Consider the following 17,499-nt stretch of genomic DNA (forward strand, 5'->3'; position numbering starts at 1 on the left):
AGGAGCACCAATGATACTGATGGACCAAGAATCTGAAGAAAATGTAGAATAGAAAGTTTTAAAATGAAAAACACTCCCTTCCTGAATTCTGTGCAGGCCACATGCAGATGAGAAATAATTTGATTAGTATGTACGAACAGTATAATATCAACAAAGTCCCAGAAATAATTGGAGTGTCAGTACAAATGAGCAATTCTGACATGTTACCAGTTCATTTTCTTTATATATAGTATTCCAGTAATAGGCCTACATTCTTCTACAGAGTGAGCTTTTAAGAGCAGAAAATAGCTTTAAGATGGTGCATCTTCTTTCCCATTATAGCTCTAATATCAGTAAGTCACAAAATAGCAAGGCTTGAATCTGAGTTTGAAGATGCTTCTAGCTTCCTGAAAAGGTACCAGAATGGATTATTTATCCAACCATATACCCTGAAGTTTAGGCAGTGGAAAAACTTTTGCTAATCTTTCCATATCGTATTGGAAAAGAATTTTTGCTGCTTGATGTGGGAGGGGTGTGGTGGGAATCTAAAATAGAAGGAAACAAAAAATACAAAATTTTGTAAAGCCACACAAAAGTAATTAAAAAGGAATGCTCTGACACACATGACATGTAACTTCATTGGTTTCACAATAAGATGAAGCAATTTGTACTCCTTAATATAAATGGGATCTGTGTTGAGTTAGTGAATACTTGTCAAGTGGAAGAATTTTGATTAGCAGAGTGTTGGGTTGTCAGGTCCACCCTGGCTACCGGCAGGGGATGGGGGTGGGGAGGCTTGCCTGATCCAGGCTGGGAAACTTCTGGAAATTTGGGGGTGGAGCCTGGGGAGGACAGCAACCTCAGTGGGATAAAATATGATAGAGTCCACCCTCCAAAGCATCCATTTTCTCCAGGAGAACTGACTTCTGTAGACTGGAGATGAGCTGTAATTCCAGAAGATCCCCAGATGCCACCTGGAGGCAACATCTCTGTTAGAGTGAGTTTGGCGGTGAGCTCGTTACGAGGCTGCAAGAGCACCTTATAGGACATTTATGAAGGCCTATGAGGTGGCAGTGAAAGCTGCTAAAAAGAATGTTATGCAGCTGCTATTGAACACATGAACACATGAAGCTGCCTTATACTGATTCAGGCAGAGAGGTCTTTCACACCACCTACTTGCCTAGTCCCTTTAACTGGAGATGCCGGGGATTGAACCTGGGACCTTCTGCATGCTAAATAGATGCTCTACAGACTGAGCCACAGCCCCTCCCCATTGCGTCCGCTGGCTTTCCCTCAGCACAATTATTTAGAATTATTAGGTCAGTAATGTCCCTATCAGAAGGACAGCCAAATTTAATTTCAAATTTGGTCCATAGCTGTGAGGCATTTTTGAGCTTTTTTTGCGCATAAAGTCTTGTCGCTCTGCCGTAACCTCCCAGCCAACTTTAACACAGTAATGGAACTGGAGGCCCCTTGCCCATCTTCTGGTCTGATACTGGACCACTTCAGCCAGCTTTCTTTGGAAGATGTTGACAGAATCCTGACAGTTGTAAGGCCCACCACTTACCTCCTGGACCCATGTACCTCCTGGTTGATTAAGGCCTCCCGGGAGGTGATGCAGCCCACCCGGGAGAGATTTCAACTTGTCCTGTGATATTGGGACCTTCCCAGGGGGTTTAAAAGAGGCAGTGCTGCATCTGCTCTTAAAGAAACCATCATTAGACCCTAGGGATCTTGCCAACTACTGCCCAGTGCCGAACCTACTGTACCTGGGAAAGGTAGTTGCGAGAGCGGCAGCCAAGCAACTTCAGGTTTTTCTGGATGAAAACCTTTTGCAGAGCTGGTCCTTCTCTGTGAAGGGCTTCCCTCTGGCCCATGGCACTTTCCTATTCATTGAGAAATGCTGATCTGAAATGTATGAAAGTTGCCAGCAACACGCTGGGCAGTGGATGACCACCTCCACAACAGAGAAGGCACAGAGCAAGCAGAAATAAGGTTTAGGATCCATGCTTAGATCTGCAGAATGGGAGTCACAACTGTGCGCCTTATATGACTTATGTAAGGTTTCCTGTAGTAACTTATGTGTGCTTTGAACATTACAGAACAATGTAAAATGCTAAGTAGTAAGAGTAATAGCAATAAGGTTACTAATTTTTGGCACCTACCAGCTGGAACCTTAGAAAACACTTCCGATTACGTGTTAAGACAATTTCTGCTCACGTTGCAGTTGCTGTATGTGTCTTCCTTAGCAGTATTTCATTTTATTTAGCTACATCATGAATCTTTACTTTTCTGTGACGCAGCTTGGTCTAGTCTTATGGCTCTTTGTTATGATCATTTAAGCCCCAATAAATCTTTGAATCCACATTAGGTAAGATTCAAAGTGTATATAATGTTTCCAGGGCTCTGCGCTTGCTAAACCTCATTATGAATCTTGATGGCTCACCGATTGCTGTGCAACTTGGAAACTTCAGAGCCCTGAAGTTGAGTTGAGTTAATGGTCATGGGACAAAGCTTATCCTTAGGGCTTAATTTGAGGCAGGACTGATCTGACCTACTCAATAAGAGAAGTTCTTAGCTATGTAATTAGGGAGCAGACTTGAGCAGACTTCAGACAATGATCCCTGAGCTTTTCAAGTCTTTTCACGTATTATGATTTATAAGTCCAGTTAACATCACTGAGATGCCTTGGGGCAGGGTAAATGTCAAAGACCCCGACCTGGATAGCTCGATCTTGTCAGATCTTGGAAGCTGAGCAGGGTCAGCCCTGGTTGTACTTGGTTGGGAGACCTCTAAGGAAGACCAGGGTTGCTATACAGGGGAAGGTAATGGCAAACCACCTCTGAATGTTTGTTGCCTTCAAAACCCTGTGCGGTCACCATAGGTTGTCTGTGATTTAATGGCAAAAAAGAAGTCAAAACTCATATTTTGAAAATACCGCCTTTTTTCTTCAGCATTTCAATATGCCATGTTCTTGAGGTCATAAATCAGCCCAGCTACTTTGTCAGCAATCCACAAAGTTCTGATGATTACTGTCAACAAATATTTTCCCCAGTTTTATCATGCTATAGTATTCCATTTTGCCACTGGGAAAGCAAGGTTGAGAGAAATTGCCCAAGCATGCTGTTATGTTTATGTCTGACCAAGGGCTTGACTGTACCCTATATTCTGTCTACTCAGTCTTCTGGTTTCTGTTGGCTCTATGCAAAACTTGAGAAAGATGCTTTGCCTTTTTTAATGGTCTCTTGCTTCATGTCCCCTATTCCTTTTCTGTCCTTGGTAGACAAAAATCTAAATGGGGCAAAAAATTATGAAGAATAATGTCCTGAAATGTTTCAGATGCAAAGCACTCTGTGAATGCCAGGTTCTATTTTTCTTCTAATTAATGTCTAAAATCTGAAAGACATTTTTATCCTATGTAAAACTATTGAATGGGGATAAGGAAATGGCTTAACAATAGTTCATCTGTTTGGCATATCAAATGGCAAAACTGTTTTTGACTGGAGAGAAATGAATTTAAGAAACTGTTCTGAAAATCTTTCTCCTGATATCTGTGTTACGAAAGATGTACTGCTTTGATTGTCTTGACTGCATACTGATGTTGAAAGCTAAATAAGAATGATGAAGCCCTCTTTATTAATACCATCACTTGGGGTTATATAGCAGTTCACACTGTGGTGATTTTTACAAACATCAAGTAATGAATGATGTTAAGTCCTTGAGTGTTCCTTGGATTAGCACTGATTTCATATTATTTTGGAGTGGTTTTTAATGATCTTCATGAATACAAGAAACACAGATGAGTTTCATTACTCTCTGTATTTGTGCAAAACCCTGACATCTGGGAGAGTGACAAATATTTATCTTGTCCAAGAGCGGACTTAAAATTCATGACAGATAGGAATCTTGTACAGACATTTTAAAATATGCCCTTTTTCTCAAGCCATTACTTGTTTCCACACATATTCGATGGTAACATATATGGGAACACTTGAAATATGCTAGAAAAATAAGTAGCAGCATTAAAACGAGTGAGTTAAAACATTATTAGAATAACCCTGAATTGTTGACATAATAATATAACTTGTGATAGGGGGCTGGTATAGCAACAAGTACATGCAATTTTAAGGTCTTGTTTGTTTGTTGATCACCCCCCCGCCCCAAATCAAAATCTAGCAACCACTTAATGCTTCAGTACTCCTGGTTCCATTACTTCTTCATTCACCCCAGTATTTCACTAGTTCAGAAACAATTCTGCACTGTTTGAATAGACTTGTTTCACTGCAGTGGTATTGCATGCATTTATCAGTGTTGTGATTAATACATTTGGTGCAGAGATGGGCAATGCATCTAACCTATTAAATCGTCCCTAGGTTTAGTGTGAACCATGTTTTCTATGATAGTGGCACCGGTGGCTCTATTATAGTTACAGATTGTAGCTTGATTACAAAGCCACCATGATGACATCATTATACGCTTCAGCATCTCAGCCACGTTTGCTATGCTTCATGGTCGCTCTCTCCCCCTTGCCAAATTCATAGTGCTCATATCAATTATGAGTAATAAGCTTCCACAACTGGAAACAAGGAAGCATTCCATCATAGACAATTGGCTAGAGAAACTAGCAGAATGTGCTGCAATGGCCAAGCTGACAAACATCGTGAATGAAAGATCAAAATAAGAGTTTTCAAAGAATTGGAAAATGTATTATGATTATATTTCAGTGTAATACAGGAGATACAAAGTAAAATGATAAGATGAATTGTGACAGTAGAAACGATATAGTAGCAGTTTAATATTAGATGTTTATACAATATATATGATATATATAAAACAAAATATACATAATATAATCAGGCTAGGTAAGTTTTTAAGTAAAAGGCGAATTATGTACATGTGGTACTGAAGTAGATGATGCAATTTTTGCATTCGGTAGGTTTAAGTAGACATTTTATTTTTCTCTTTCTTCATAGGGTTTGTGCATATTTTATACTTATATGTACAAATAGATTTTTTAAATAGTACAATAGATGGTAGGAGTGTTATAGACCCACTCTGAATGGGGGTTGATGAAGGTCTTGTTTTAGTTTTGTAATAGGTATGTATGTGTGTTTTGTTTTATGTTATGTTAAAAGTAAAAATAAAAAAAATTATTAATAAAAAAGCTTCTCCAGAGCATAAGCACTCCGCTTCTCCCATGCATGAGAAACATTACCTGTATCATATGGACTGCAGACTGGAAAGAAGGAAGTGACTTTCCTTTTGAAGCTATGTAAAATGGGAGTAGGCTATACATTGTCCATTCCTCCTTAAGTATATTCAGTTTCATTTTGGATTTGCATTTGGAGGAAGTCCAAGAGTCAATTTCATTGGGCTGCCAAAGTATTCATGATAAGCAGCAGGCACCAGTTCTTTTTTATGTAAACACATTGATAGGTTTTGACAGGAGGGCTGGGAAAATTTACTAAATGCCATGCATCCTTTTGGATATGCCATGGAATAATAAAATAATTCTTTTAGCACAATGATGAATGTATTCCATATGCCAATCATTAGTAGGGAGGAATGGCAGAACCTGAACATGTTTATATAATTCTGGGTGTCTTCTGTAGAGGAATTCTCCGCTTTTGTCACAGTGAGCCTTCTGTAGTCAAGAAGAAAAACTTTTCAACTCTGGGTATATTGTAAGTGTGTGCTACACTTGATACAACAGTGGGTGCAGAATTTCATATGCTGAGAATTTGATTCATACCTTTGATTTTTATGAAAGTTGTCTTTATAGTGGACCTTGGGTCAAGGTGATCCCTTGTAGATTTCAGGGCATGTAAAACTTCCTAGGATCTTTCTTTCTGTTTATTTATCGTGTTAATAAATAAAGCTTGGACTATCTGTTAAAATATTGAACTTTTATTGACCAATGTGGCCATCTTTCACCCTCTGCAAGTCCCATAAAGTGGCTCCGGGTATAAAAAACAATTACACATCAAAATACTTTGTAAAGATTTCAATTCAACAATTCAAATTGAACAACAGATTTTACCTTAGCCTGTGCACGCTGGTGATTCCTGATGTTGTAGAGCCATTTGGAGCAGACAATTTTGGCAGGTATACTAGTGTTACTTTTGTGTTTACTGCACCCAACATTGTGTTGGATCCGGCTAGCTTTTAGTCTTCCCCAATTCTCCTGCAACCCCATCCCATGGCTTTTGTCCGTGCCAGTCCCATGACTTTTGGGTGGTCAAAGGGCTATCCTGCTCCCCTTTTCACTAGCTGAACAGCTGGCTGGATCCATCCTATTAAAATTGTGGATGATTAACAGACACATCTTTAAATGCAGTCACAGTCCCATTATCCAGTCACATGCACATGGCTGTTTACAAAACATAGGTACCGTATATACCCGTGTATAAGCCGACCCGCGTATAAGCCGAGGTGCCTAATTTCTCCCCAAAAATGGGAAAAAATTAGGCACCCGCGTATAAGCCGAGGGTCGGCTTATAACCCCTCCCCCCCCCGCAGACTTACCTGACGGGCTCCCGGGAGCAAGCGGTGCGGCCCTGGTGGTGGTGCACCCGGCAGGGGCTGGGGCAGCCTCCCTGCAGTTGCAGGAGGCCGCCCCAGGCCCCAGGATGCGGCGGCGCGGCTGGGCGGGGGCCGGGGCAGCCTCTGCGCAGCCGCAGGAGGCCGCTCCCGGCCCCAGGAAGCGGCGGTGCGGCCGGGCGGGGGCCGGGGCAGCCTCTGCGCAGCCGCAGGAGGCCGCCCCAGGCCCCAGGAAGCGGCGACGCGGCCGGGTGGGGGCCGGGGCAGCCTCCGCGCAGCTGCAGGAGGCCGCTCCCGGCGGCAGGAAACGGCGCGGTCCCAGCGGCGGCGGTGGCGGTAAGTTCCCTCCTCCCTCCTCCCTCCCTCCTCCTCCCTCCCTCCCTCCCCCCTCTATCGTATTGACCCGCGTATAAGCCGAGGCCGGCTTTTTCAGCCCTTTTTTTGGGCTGAAAAACTCGGCTTATACGCGAGTATATACAGTATGTGCTTCATACTAGTGTGCCTGGAGTAATCATTAAGTGTGGAGTCCTTCTTAGTTTCAATATTATTTGCACTGGTATTCTTCTGAACTGCCTACTAAGGCATCCTTCTTGGACTGCAGGTTCTAGAAAGTGGTCTTTGGAGACTGCTACTCTTCCTTGTTGCCTCTGGCCTGTGAGGCTCCACAAAGTAACATCTGTGTTAAACTGCTAGGAGACGTTTCTACAAGTTTGAAGTATAATCGGTAATAATTGATAGATACAAGATACCCAGATTTACCTGTCTTTGTCAACAAATCCTGAAGGGCTATGGGTTTGTTAAACCAGTTTCTAGAATCAGTGATGGAGTCAACAGAGCCAAGTTTAATCCATAGATCATTTATACTAGATAAAGGAACTTTTTATAATTCCATGCAGGATATGAAGAATATGCTATAATTCTTTCCCAAAATTCTTTTGTGGTTTTCTCTCATATTATACTCAGACCAACTTTTACACTATGGTTTGTTCAATTATTGTCTATTATTTTCTATTTATCTTAGGTTCTATTGGGACTTAATAATGCTTATAATGATGGTTGGAAATCTTGTCATCATACCTGTTGGAATCACATTCTTCACGGAGCAGACAACGACACCATGGATTATTTTCAATGTAGCCTCAGATACTGTGTTTTTGTTCGACTTAATTATGAACTTTAGAACTGGGACTGTTAACGAAGATAGCTCTGAGATTATACTGGACCCAAAAGTCATCAAGATGAATTATTTAAAAAGCTGGTTCGTAGTTGACTTCATCTCATCGATACCAGTGGATTATATCTTTCTTATTGTCGAGAAAGGGATGGATTCAGAAGTGTACAAGACAGCTAGAGCACTTCGCATTGTGAGGTTCACAAAAATCCTCAGTCTGTTGCGTTTATTACGACTCTCAAGATTAATAAGATATATACACCAGTGGGAAGAGGTAAGATTCTCCTTTGTATTCATCTGTCTGATATTTTTAAGTGATGTTACTATATTTAGATTGTGCAACCAACTGAGATTTCTTAGTGCAGACTTCATTTAGGAATCAGTGTTGTTTGTAGGAATGTGAGTAGCGCCTTTCGTCAAATGGCTTGTTATGCAGTTCTTGAGATGAGTTTCAGCAAGTCTATTTAAAACTCAACAGGGTTTTAGCATAACATTATTTGCGCTGTGAAGAAAGACAACTTTTTCCTGAAAGGTTAAAGGGACATAAAGTACCAAACATGTGAAATTTTATTATATGAACCAGCCTATTTTGGCTGGCTCAGAATTCATAAGAGAGCACGGTATATTAGCTAGTTATTAAAGCAAGACATCCTGCTTTTTCATCTAATTTAGGCCTCCAAAGTGGATTACAATCAAAATTTACAGCAACCCATAAGAAACAATTACAGTAAAATTACAGTAAAAACATAATAAAGCTATTGCTTCCACCATCAGGAAAAGAGAAAAGCAGTCAGGTGCTGAGAGGGGCCTGTGTAAATAAAAGGGGGAAAAAGTATCTCAAAAAGGGACTGATTTATTTGCAACAACAGTTATGTTGTCATTTGATAATATCAGTTTCCCCACGCTAGTAATATATTTGTATTGTGCTTTCAGTGTCCAAAGCATTTTACATGAATTATCATGTAGTAATCCTTACGACTGTTCTGTCTGGTAGGCCATTGTTATGAGCCTCATTTCAAACAGCTTGAACTTCATTTCTGAGTTGGTGTATATATGTTGCAAGAGCTACTCCACATTGGTGGAAAATGCTCCCTTTCAGGGTTTTTTCTACTCATCTACCTGGCTTGATCATTCTTCAGTAAGAGAAGTGATAGGAACAGTGGCCTGAGGTGAACCTTAGGTTCTTAACTTTGGCAAACCGAGTTGCTAATGGGTGCTGAGTCTGGTGTTGGCAAGGTTGCCTTCTTGTTCCTTTGATTAATCCTTTGGAATACTGAGCAGGAAAACAAAGTGCTTCTTTTGATATAAAAGTCATTGAGGGAGGAAAACCACAAGTTAGTAGTATGTGCAGTCTGATGAAATGAAAACTGAATTTTTGGAAGCGTCACTAATGACAGTAGACAAGGTTTTGTGAAGGACTCAAAATGAGTGAGGATATTCACCCCGATTCACTAATTTGACCTAAATACAGTTCTTTTCTGTGTAAGTTTCATACATATATACCATTTCAATGCAGTTTAGAGATATCACTATTTATGGAACATTTTGGAGAGAGTTGGTGGTAGATGAGCCGTGCTGTTTTTCAGTGTTGTTGTTTGTGTGTTCTCGTTCTCTCTCTCTCTCTCTCTCTCTCTCTCTCTATCTATCTATCTATCTATCTATCTATCTATCTATCTATCTATCTATCTATCTATCTATCTATTCTTATTCTTTGCTGCCCCTTGTGCTTCCTGGAACAGATCGGCAATTAACTAGTTTATAAATAAATAATAAATATGTTTTACGATTAGCACAATGGGGAAACAGGGGCGGTTACTTTTGTCCCAGGGCTCAGCAAAACTTAATTGGAATGAATATGTATTGGCTGGGTTCTGAAGAATATTCAACTAGTTCTGTGTGCCTCAGAGGTATCTGGGATTCTGTTTCCTAAACGGTTTTGTATTTGGTATGTCTTATACTGTTTATTGCACCATTTTTATACTTATTGTGCGTCTTGCATCTCAGCAAGGAATGTAGTTTGTACAAAGTACAAAGAGAGTTTAATACGGTCCAAGACCAGCATAAAAACATACCAGATATACATACATAATATAACACATATAAAAGTGCATCAGGTGTGAGCCCCTATAACATCTTACAATCTCTCACTCATAGAAGCCGTTAAGCGCTTAATTAAAAAATATTACATGTTTGGAATTAGTATAAACATAAATATAAAATTGCTCAACCATTAAGTTCGACCCATGCACACCTGATCCTCATTGCTTGCCACCCAAATTTGGCCACTTTAAAAGTTATCTCCATATCCTTGTCTGAGAGCATGTTAGAAAGACTAGAAGCTCTGGATCGCCCTGGGAGGAATGTAGTTTGTAAAGGAAGTACCAGCTTTTCCCTCCCTTCCATGTTAGGGTACTTTTGAGACCGAGGTGACTTTCACAAACAGGTTGTGATTTGACACTATCTAGTCTTCAAAGAAGAAGGTCAAACATTTCACTGGGTATTCCAAATTTTTTTGGCATAATGCAAGTCTACAAGCCTAGTCACAGTTACTTGGAAGTAAGACTTGTTGAATATACTGACTCTTACTTTTGAGTAAACTTGTATAAGATTTGAAATAGGAATAAGTGCTTTGGATCCCAGCTGACCTTCATTTGTCCTATTTGTATGCATGTTTTCTATCAAGGGTCTTAGGGTGTCCTATGAAGGGTTATTACTTTATTTGCACCAAAATCCTGTGAGATATGCCATACTGAGTGACATTGACTTGCCAGAGGCCACCCACTGGCTGTAATGGTTGATGTGGTTCTCCACATTCATACACAAAACAAAACGTTTTCAGATATTTTGAGAATGTACAAGGAAGGAGCACGGGGCAGGAATGGGTTTGTCATGACAAACTCTGTCTATTCTCATTCCTTGTAGAGCCTGCATATCTGTGGCAATTGGGAGCCCTGCTTTTTTCAGGGTTCCCGCACATACAGATGTACCTCTAAATGAGTACACTCTTATGTGCAGAGGGTGTGTTTATACATTCCAGTGAAGAGGTGTAGGTCCATGATGGACATTTCTGCTGCGATTCCACCCTTCCCCTCTCCCTCTCATTTTTTATATGTGCTTAAAATGTCTGAAAACAACTACTGTCACCACTTACTGAACCGGCTCCAGTAGTAGGCTTGCCAACTTTCAGGTGGTCGTAGGAAAAAACAGCAAGGAGCTCAAAATATGAGTGCAAGAATTGTATTAAGTTAATAAAAATGACAAAACATTAATCACAGTGTATAAGTGAAAAACACCACCAAAATGCACAAACACAATACATACAACGATAAAGACTCATACAATCTAACACAATAATTATATACAAAAGGTTCTGTGTATATCATTCTTCTTTCATGCACTTGGCATTGCTAAAGTTCATCCACGATACAAATGACACGGATAGTTATTGCCTGATAGGCTAATGATAGAAGCAATGGCTTGTGAGGAAATCTTCAATGCCAGAAAGGGAAATGGAACGATTGGAAACCAAAAGAAGTTAAAACATACATACATCTCTATAGCACAGTCAGCTTTAGTCTGCCCCGGGACAGACTAAAGCTGACTGTGCTATAGAGATGTATGTATGTTTTAACTTCTTTTGGTTCCCAATACTGCTATATTAATACAATTTATAATTGTGTTTAGTAGAAGCAACTTTGCTTATTATAATTATATCTTCTGTCAGGCTGAAGAAGCCCCCTACGGGCGAAAACGTGCTAAAACAATCTGGAAGGCGTAGATATAGGGAGGCCAGATGTCCTGCGGTAGAGGAAGACTTCTTGTCCAGGACCCCCCTTTCCTGTCATGGGGTGATGGGGAAACGGGTGGTGGTGGTGCGTAACCAGACTCCCGGTTTATATCAGACTCCATTAAAAAAAGTGAATATTTTCAAGCTTAATTGTATGAAAGATGTTATAAAACATTCTGTAGTGATGAAAAAGTCTTTAATATAGTTCGTTGGGTAAGGACAGCAGTTAGAAATGATACTAATATTTTCTGCAAGGTCTTATTTATTTATTTTTCCCCTCCATTCCCACAATTTTTAATTTATCATAAATTTTGAGGTAGTAATCAGAACAGCCTTGAAGCTCTTCCTCTCATGATACAAATCATTCGCAATAAATATAGCTGCAGACTTCAGGATATCGAACATAAATTGGAAATGGCATTGAGAACGTTAATTCATGTTAGCAATTCAATCGAATGACAGACTGACAAAGGAAATGGAAATGAAAGGCATTTAAATCGACATGCAGTGGATAATTCTGCAGGATTTATTAGTACTGATTTGACAAATTGGCACCAGATCTTCACCTACTTATTAGCGTTATGAAATCCTAAATGAATCACATGACACAATTAATGGATGTGCATAAAAGGGGGAAATCAGTTGACAAAGATGATGATTTGCCCTAAACCTTTTCTTCATAGGCAAAATTTGACTAGAATTTTATAATTCTAGTTATAAAGTTATAATTCTAGTTATGAGACAGTCTTTATTGGATGATTTTTTTAAAAAAAAATCTGCCTGATTCTGGTGAGATCTGATTGACCCCTTCCTAAAAATGTGGTATATTTTGGTTTCCATAAAAAATACATTTTGGTTTCCATAAAGAATACTAAATTTAATGTGTGTGTGCCATCAGAAAAAATGCCCAGCAAACAAAAGAGATGAGAAAAAGAAAATCACCTCATGGTGATATCGGGCACACCCTTTAACTGAAGATTGCATCAGTTGAACCAAAGACACTTAAAAAGTATATGCTCTATCATTGCTCTGCTACAACAAACTGAGTTGACATTTTAATGGATCTAACGATTACAGCCCCCAAATCTCTTAATGTCTCAGAGCAAACTAGAGAATACATCTGCCATGAGTAAGGTGTCCTTTCCCAACCTGACTTGCAGACAGACATTACATCAGAGAACTAACGTTTCCAAATGTTCAGAAACCTGATTCGGTTCAGTAGTGTGGTGTAGGAGGGAGGAAAGGCTTCTGCTTTCTCTCCCTTGCCATTTTTGGGAGCCAAAACAGCCACGGGGGTCCATGCTTGCAAGCCAAAACAGTCACAGCAGTCCATGATTGGCCTGCATGCTGCAGTTAGTGCATGTGGAGCCACACGGTTTGTTCATTTATTTATTAATTAAAACTTTTATATCCTGCCTTTTCTCTTGGTTCAGATAGGGTAAATAGTTCTACCACAGCTCTTTTAGCTCAGGAAGACTATGCAGAAGGGAAATCTAAGTTCCTTCTCATCCTATACCACATACCTGAGCCAAGTCCGGCATCAGCATGTTTGAGAACATTAGTTCCCTGATGTAATGTCTGCATGCTGGTCAGGTCAGGGAACCCCAACCTGACTCGAAACAGACATAACATCTGGTTTGGCCCTCAGTCTCAGCCAGTTCTGTCAACATATATTTAAAGTTAGGATTTTTTGTTCCAGTGATCATCGCCTTATACTTACCAATGCTGAACTTAATTTACCCACTAACACAATTTACAGAGACCCTCCTGGAGCATTTCGCAGTCTGCCTTGGTTTTCACCATCCTGAACAATTGGGTTATCATTTGCAAATCTGGCCACTACACTGCACACCCCCAATTCCAAATTCTTATTTAATTTATGAATAGATTGAATAACTCTGGTCCCAATACCAATCCTTGTTCTTAAACGTGTAATTTAAAATGCCTTTTAATAACTAAAAATGAATATTTATATTGAATTCTGTGGGTTTTCTTCTGTTCTTTTTGGGTTGTCTTCTGTTCTTTTTGTGTGAGTTGTATGCTACTTTTAATGATTTTCAGCAGGGTAGTTTGGTTTATCTGATATGAAATGCACCTTTTCTCTAAATTTCTGTTTGTAGTTACAGATCACACATCATTCATTGGCAATCGGTAGCTAAAGAATGTCTTGAAAAGAAAGTCTCATCGGTCTAAATCCCATATGGATCAGTACCTAAAGGTGTACAAATAATCATCATGTTCTTGAAAAGCCCATTTACTTGGAAATTGAAATAGCAGTTTTTAATGCCAAGCGTAATGCTAATATACTGGATGACCTTTCTTATTTATGCGAGTTGTTCATAATTTAATGAGTTAGAGCAAATTCTATACAGACACTGATTATTCTCAGACTTTCTACTAATTATCGTTCCAAATATCTGAACTAGTTATTTTTGTAGCTTCAACAGCATGCTTATGTGGTAAGGGGGTAAAGTGCTACTGCTTTTCTCTCTCTAGCACAGTATGATCTATATAATTCTTAGCTGCATTACTATTTTATAACTGTAGTAGTACAATCCTGTGCAGAGTTACTCCAGTCTAAGCTTACTGAAATGAACGGGATTAGACTGGAGTAACTTTCTTTAGGATTGCACTATAAATTGCCCATCAGGGATGAGGTATGGGAGGAGGGATATAGAAGATCTGGAAGTAGCATGAACAAGATGTGGGAGGCCTTTGTTATATAATGAGGCAACAAGTTCACTTAGTTCAGTCTTTACTGTTGAAATATGTCTTGCGGTTCATTCATGTCAAGAATATCAGGTCACTGCCAGAGTGGCGTTTTGGTGCTCACTTAGGAGCGAAGTGAAGGGATTCCAGTAAAGGAGAAAGGGCAAGATTCACAGCAAAGGCTAGCATACTCTGTGTCAAAGTGCAAGAAAGCTGTGCATGTCTAGAGAAAGTTACGGTATTTACTTCTTATTGACTTCATAATAAGCACAATGCTTCTGAGGAAAAATTGCCTGTGGTCTGAAATGGATAGGGGACTTGGAGATGTGTCTCTTGTCAGTTGCCAGGGAGGCCTTAGATTGGCCAATCTTGTTCATATCAGAGTTCAGTTTCCACCCAATTGTCTAAAGCAGAGTTTCACAAATGACAATTTGTAATATTTTCAATGACTATAGAAGCGGGAAATCCTTTGCAAGGTTGTGTTTTGATATTACTTTTGAATAAACCAGTTGAGAACAGTGGTCTTGGAAACCAAGCTGCTTCCTTCAAAAAAAGAAAAAATAATTTTGTTGTTATTTAAGCAATCGGATACAGTGTGTTCATTCTAAACATATTCAGATAAATGGAGCATCTGGCTTTTACTGCCTGTGTTTATATAATGCCACATCTGGCTTAAGCTTGGTGTACAGAGAGGTCAAGCAATTTGTGTGAGATCTGACATCCTGTGAATCTTTGCCCGGATTTCTGTCTAGACCTTTATCCTGATCCTTGACAGTTTTCTGGAACCTTTTAAAGCACAGATCTTTCTGAAGCAGTTTTGACAATATCTTTCTGATGTTCTGTTTGCAGAATAAATATGGCTTGCCTAATATAAGTAATACATCAGAAGACGAAATTGTGCCTCCGTTACTAACCCCTTTGACACGTTGTATGACTGATGGAAACAAAAATTGTAGAGTCTCCTGAAGATTGTCCTTTGTTGTAATAACAGCGGCTGTTCTAAAGGGGCAGTATAAATCTAGTAATTTGAAGGACTGGAGTTTTGAGTGATGGATTTATGAAGTATCAGTGTGTAAAAACTACCTTGCAGGATAAGATTAAGGTCCATCTAGTCTAGCATTCTGTTCCCAACAGTAGCTACCTAGATTCTTTTGGGACCTCTCAAAAGTTTTCTCCTGTTGTTGTTCATTCCCATGATCTGGTATTCAGACATGGACTGCGACTGAATATGGAGGGTCCATTTTACCATTGAAGCTAATAAGAAGGAATCACAGGGAAGGAGAAATGATTGGGAAACGTCATCCTGACCCAGATCTCCCCCATCAAGGATATTATAAATGTAAGGCAGAAGAGTAAATTTGCTCATGTGGTGAGGGAAATCATATAAGAAAGTGCATGTTTCCAGTCATCTCAAGTAAAACATTGTAGGAAGAGCTGTGAACATTACCTTATGAACTGCAGTGATGCACTTCATCGTTTAACCATGTGTATAAAGTGCCATCACAGTCAACTCGTGGTGACCCCAGCAAGGGGCTTCCAAGGTAAGTGATTATTGCAACTGTTACTGCCTGCAGACAGTGTGTATACAATAGTTAATCAAAATGCTGCAAGAAATGCAGTTGTGGAATAAACCTATTTGATCTCAATAGCACTGCCATAAAAATTCTGCCACAAAACACCAGTGATAAAAATATAGTAAGACCCTTTAAATATGCCGCAACTGCCGCCAGAATTAGCAAGAAAGTGGAAGACGATATCACTTCCGGATTTAGAAGAGTGGAAGGAGAAGTTGTCCGAATACGCAATTATGGCAAAAATGACCAACTTAGTAAATAAAGATCAATACTACGAGCTGTTTTTTGAAAAATGGAAACTTTATTATCAATACGTAAAGGTTTAACGATAAAAGAGTGCAGGTGTTAGAAGGTTAGAACTCCTTTCACAAATCATATTTTTACCTTGAGAAAAATGACCTGTGCAGGCCGGGCAGCAAGAAATTTATATACATATATTTTCCTAATTTAGTTTAACATATAAAGGTTTAATAGAGTGCAGTAGAAAAATTGAGGCTAGAAGGCTAGAATCGACAAAATCTTGCATGGAAACTGCAAGGTGTAGTTGTAGGGTTGCCAACCTCCAGGTGTGGGAAAGATCCAGACAGCACTCACAAATTGTAATACAAAAGTAAGCTTTATCAAAGTGTGAAATAGTGCAAAAGGTGCAAAATATATATACAAGGATGACGAAGATACACATACAAAATAAATAATGGAAGTCCAATATGATATCAAGTTCAAATGTCCAAAGACACAAAGTAGGTAAATATCCCGAAAACAGGTAAGTCAATATTTATAATCCAGTATGGACTTCTGTTGTACTTATAGACAGCTGAAGGAGCAGATGTCCCAGGCGAGAGCCACAAAGGGAAGGTGACCGGACGTGTTGTCTAGATTCAAATCACGTTTCGCACATGGCTTCATCAGCAACATGTATCAAAAGGATGCACAGCAAAATTTCATTAAAGTCTAACAGGACCAGAGCAAATGATAGGTCTCAAGCTAGACTGGTGCAAGGAGGTTTTGGGGCAGAGGCTAAGGAGGGCAGGGTTTAGGGAGGGGAGAGACTTCAGTGCCATAGAGTCCAATTGCCAAAGCAGCTATTTTCTCCAGGTGAACTGATCGGCTGGAGACCAGTTGTAATAGCAGGAGATCTCCAGCTAGTACCTGGAGGTTGTCAACCCTACACATGAGGAACACAAGAGGCTGGAGATTTAATGGAAACTCATGGTTTGCAAAACCCAACAGGCATTTCATCAGTATTCATATACTGTTAAAGAGGCAGTAATGCTTCTCCCATAAAGACAGGTAAATATTTCTGAAGACCAAGTTCAAAGTTGCCTTCTTTTAAATGTATCAGTGCTTCACCTGTAGGCATATTGTACAGAAAATGATTTTCCCAGGCATACAAATTGAACATTATCTTCCCCTCAGAAGCATTTCTGAAATTCTAATCAGGGAAAAAATGTAAAATTTGAAAATTATTCCGCTGCCTATTTCCTCCATAGATAATCTGATTTTATGTTAAAGAAAGGTCTGGTGCCTCATTTCTAGTACCCTTTTAATGAGTAAAATGAGAAATACAAGGGATGCTTGGGTTAATAACTTGTGGGGAATCTTGGGAAACTGTTCTTACCATGTTATAGTAGTGTAATCTGTAGCTTGTTAGCGAATGAGGCATTACTTTTAAGATTCAAAGAAGTCAAAGCATTTTCAGTTTGGAGAAACTAGAAGGGACTGTTAAAGCTCGTTCCATA

At 39.6% G+C, this 17,499-nt stretch overlaps 1 protein-coding gene across 1 annotated transcript in view; it reads left to right on the top strand.

Annotated features, from left to right (window-relative positions):
• The window catches only part of HCN1 (hyperpolarization activated cyclic nucleotide gated potassium channel 1), a 234,958-nt gene that overhangs the window by 31,750 nt on the left and 185,709 nt on the right, over positions 1 to 17,499 (top strand). Inside the window, exon 2 of the mRNA XM_056848743.1 lies at positions 7,541 to 7,964. Coding sequence (XP_056704721.1) covers positions 7,541 to 7,964 — 424 coding nt within the window. The remainder of the gene's footprint in view (positions 1 to 7,540; positions 7,965 to 17,499) is intronic.

Source organism: Euleptes europaea, chromosome 4, assembly GCF_029931775.1.
Source record: "Euleptes europaea isolate rEulEur1 chromosome 4, rEulEur1.hap1, whole genome shotgun sequence".
NCBI lineage: Eukaryota > Metazoa > Chordata > Lepidosauria > Squamata > Sphaerodactylidae > Euleptes > Euleptes europaea.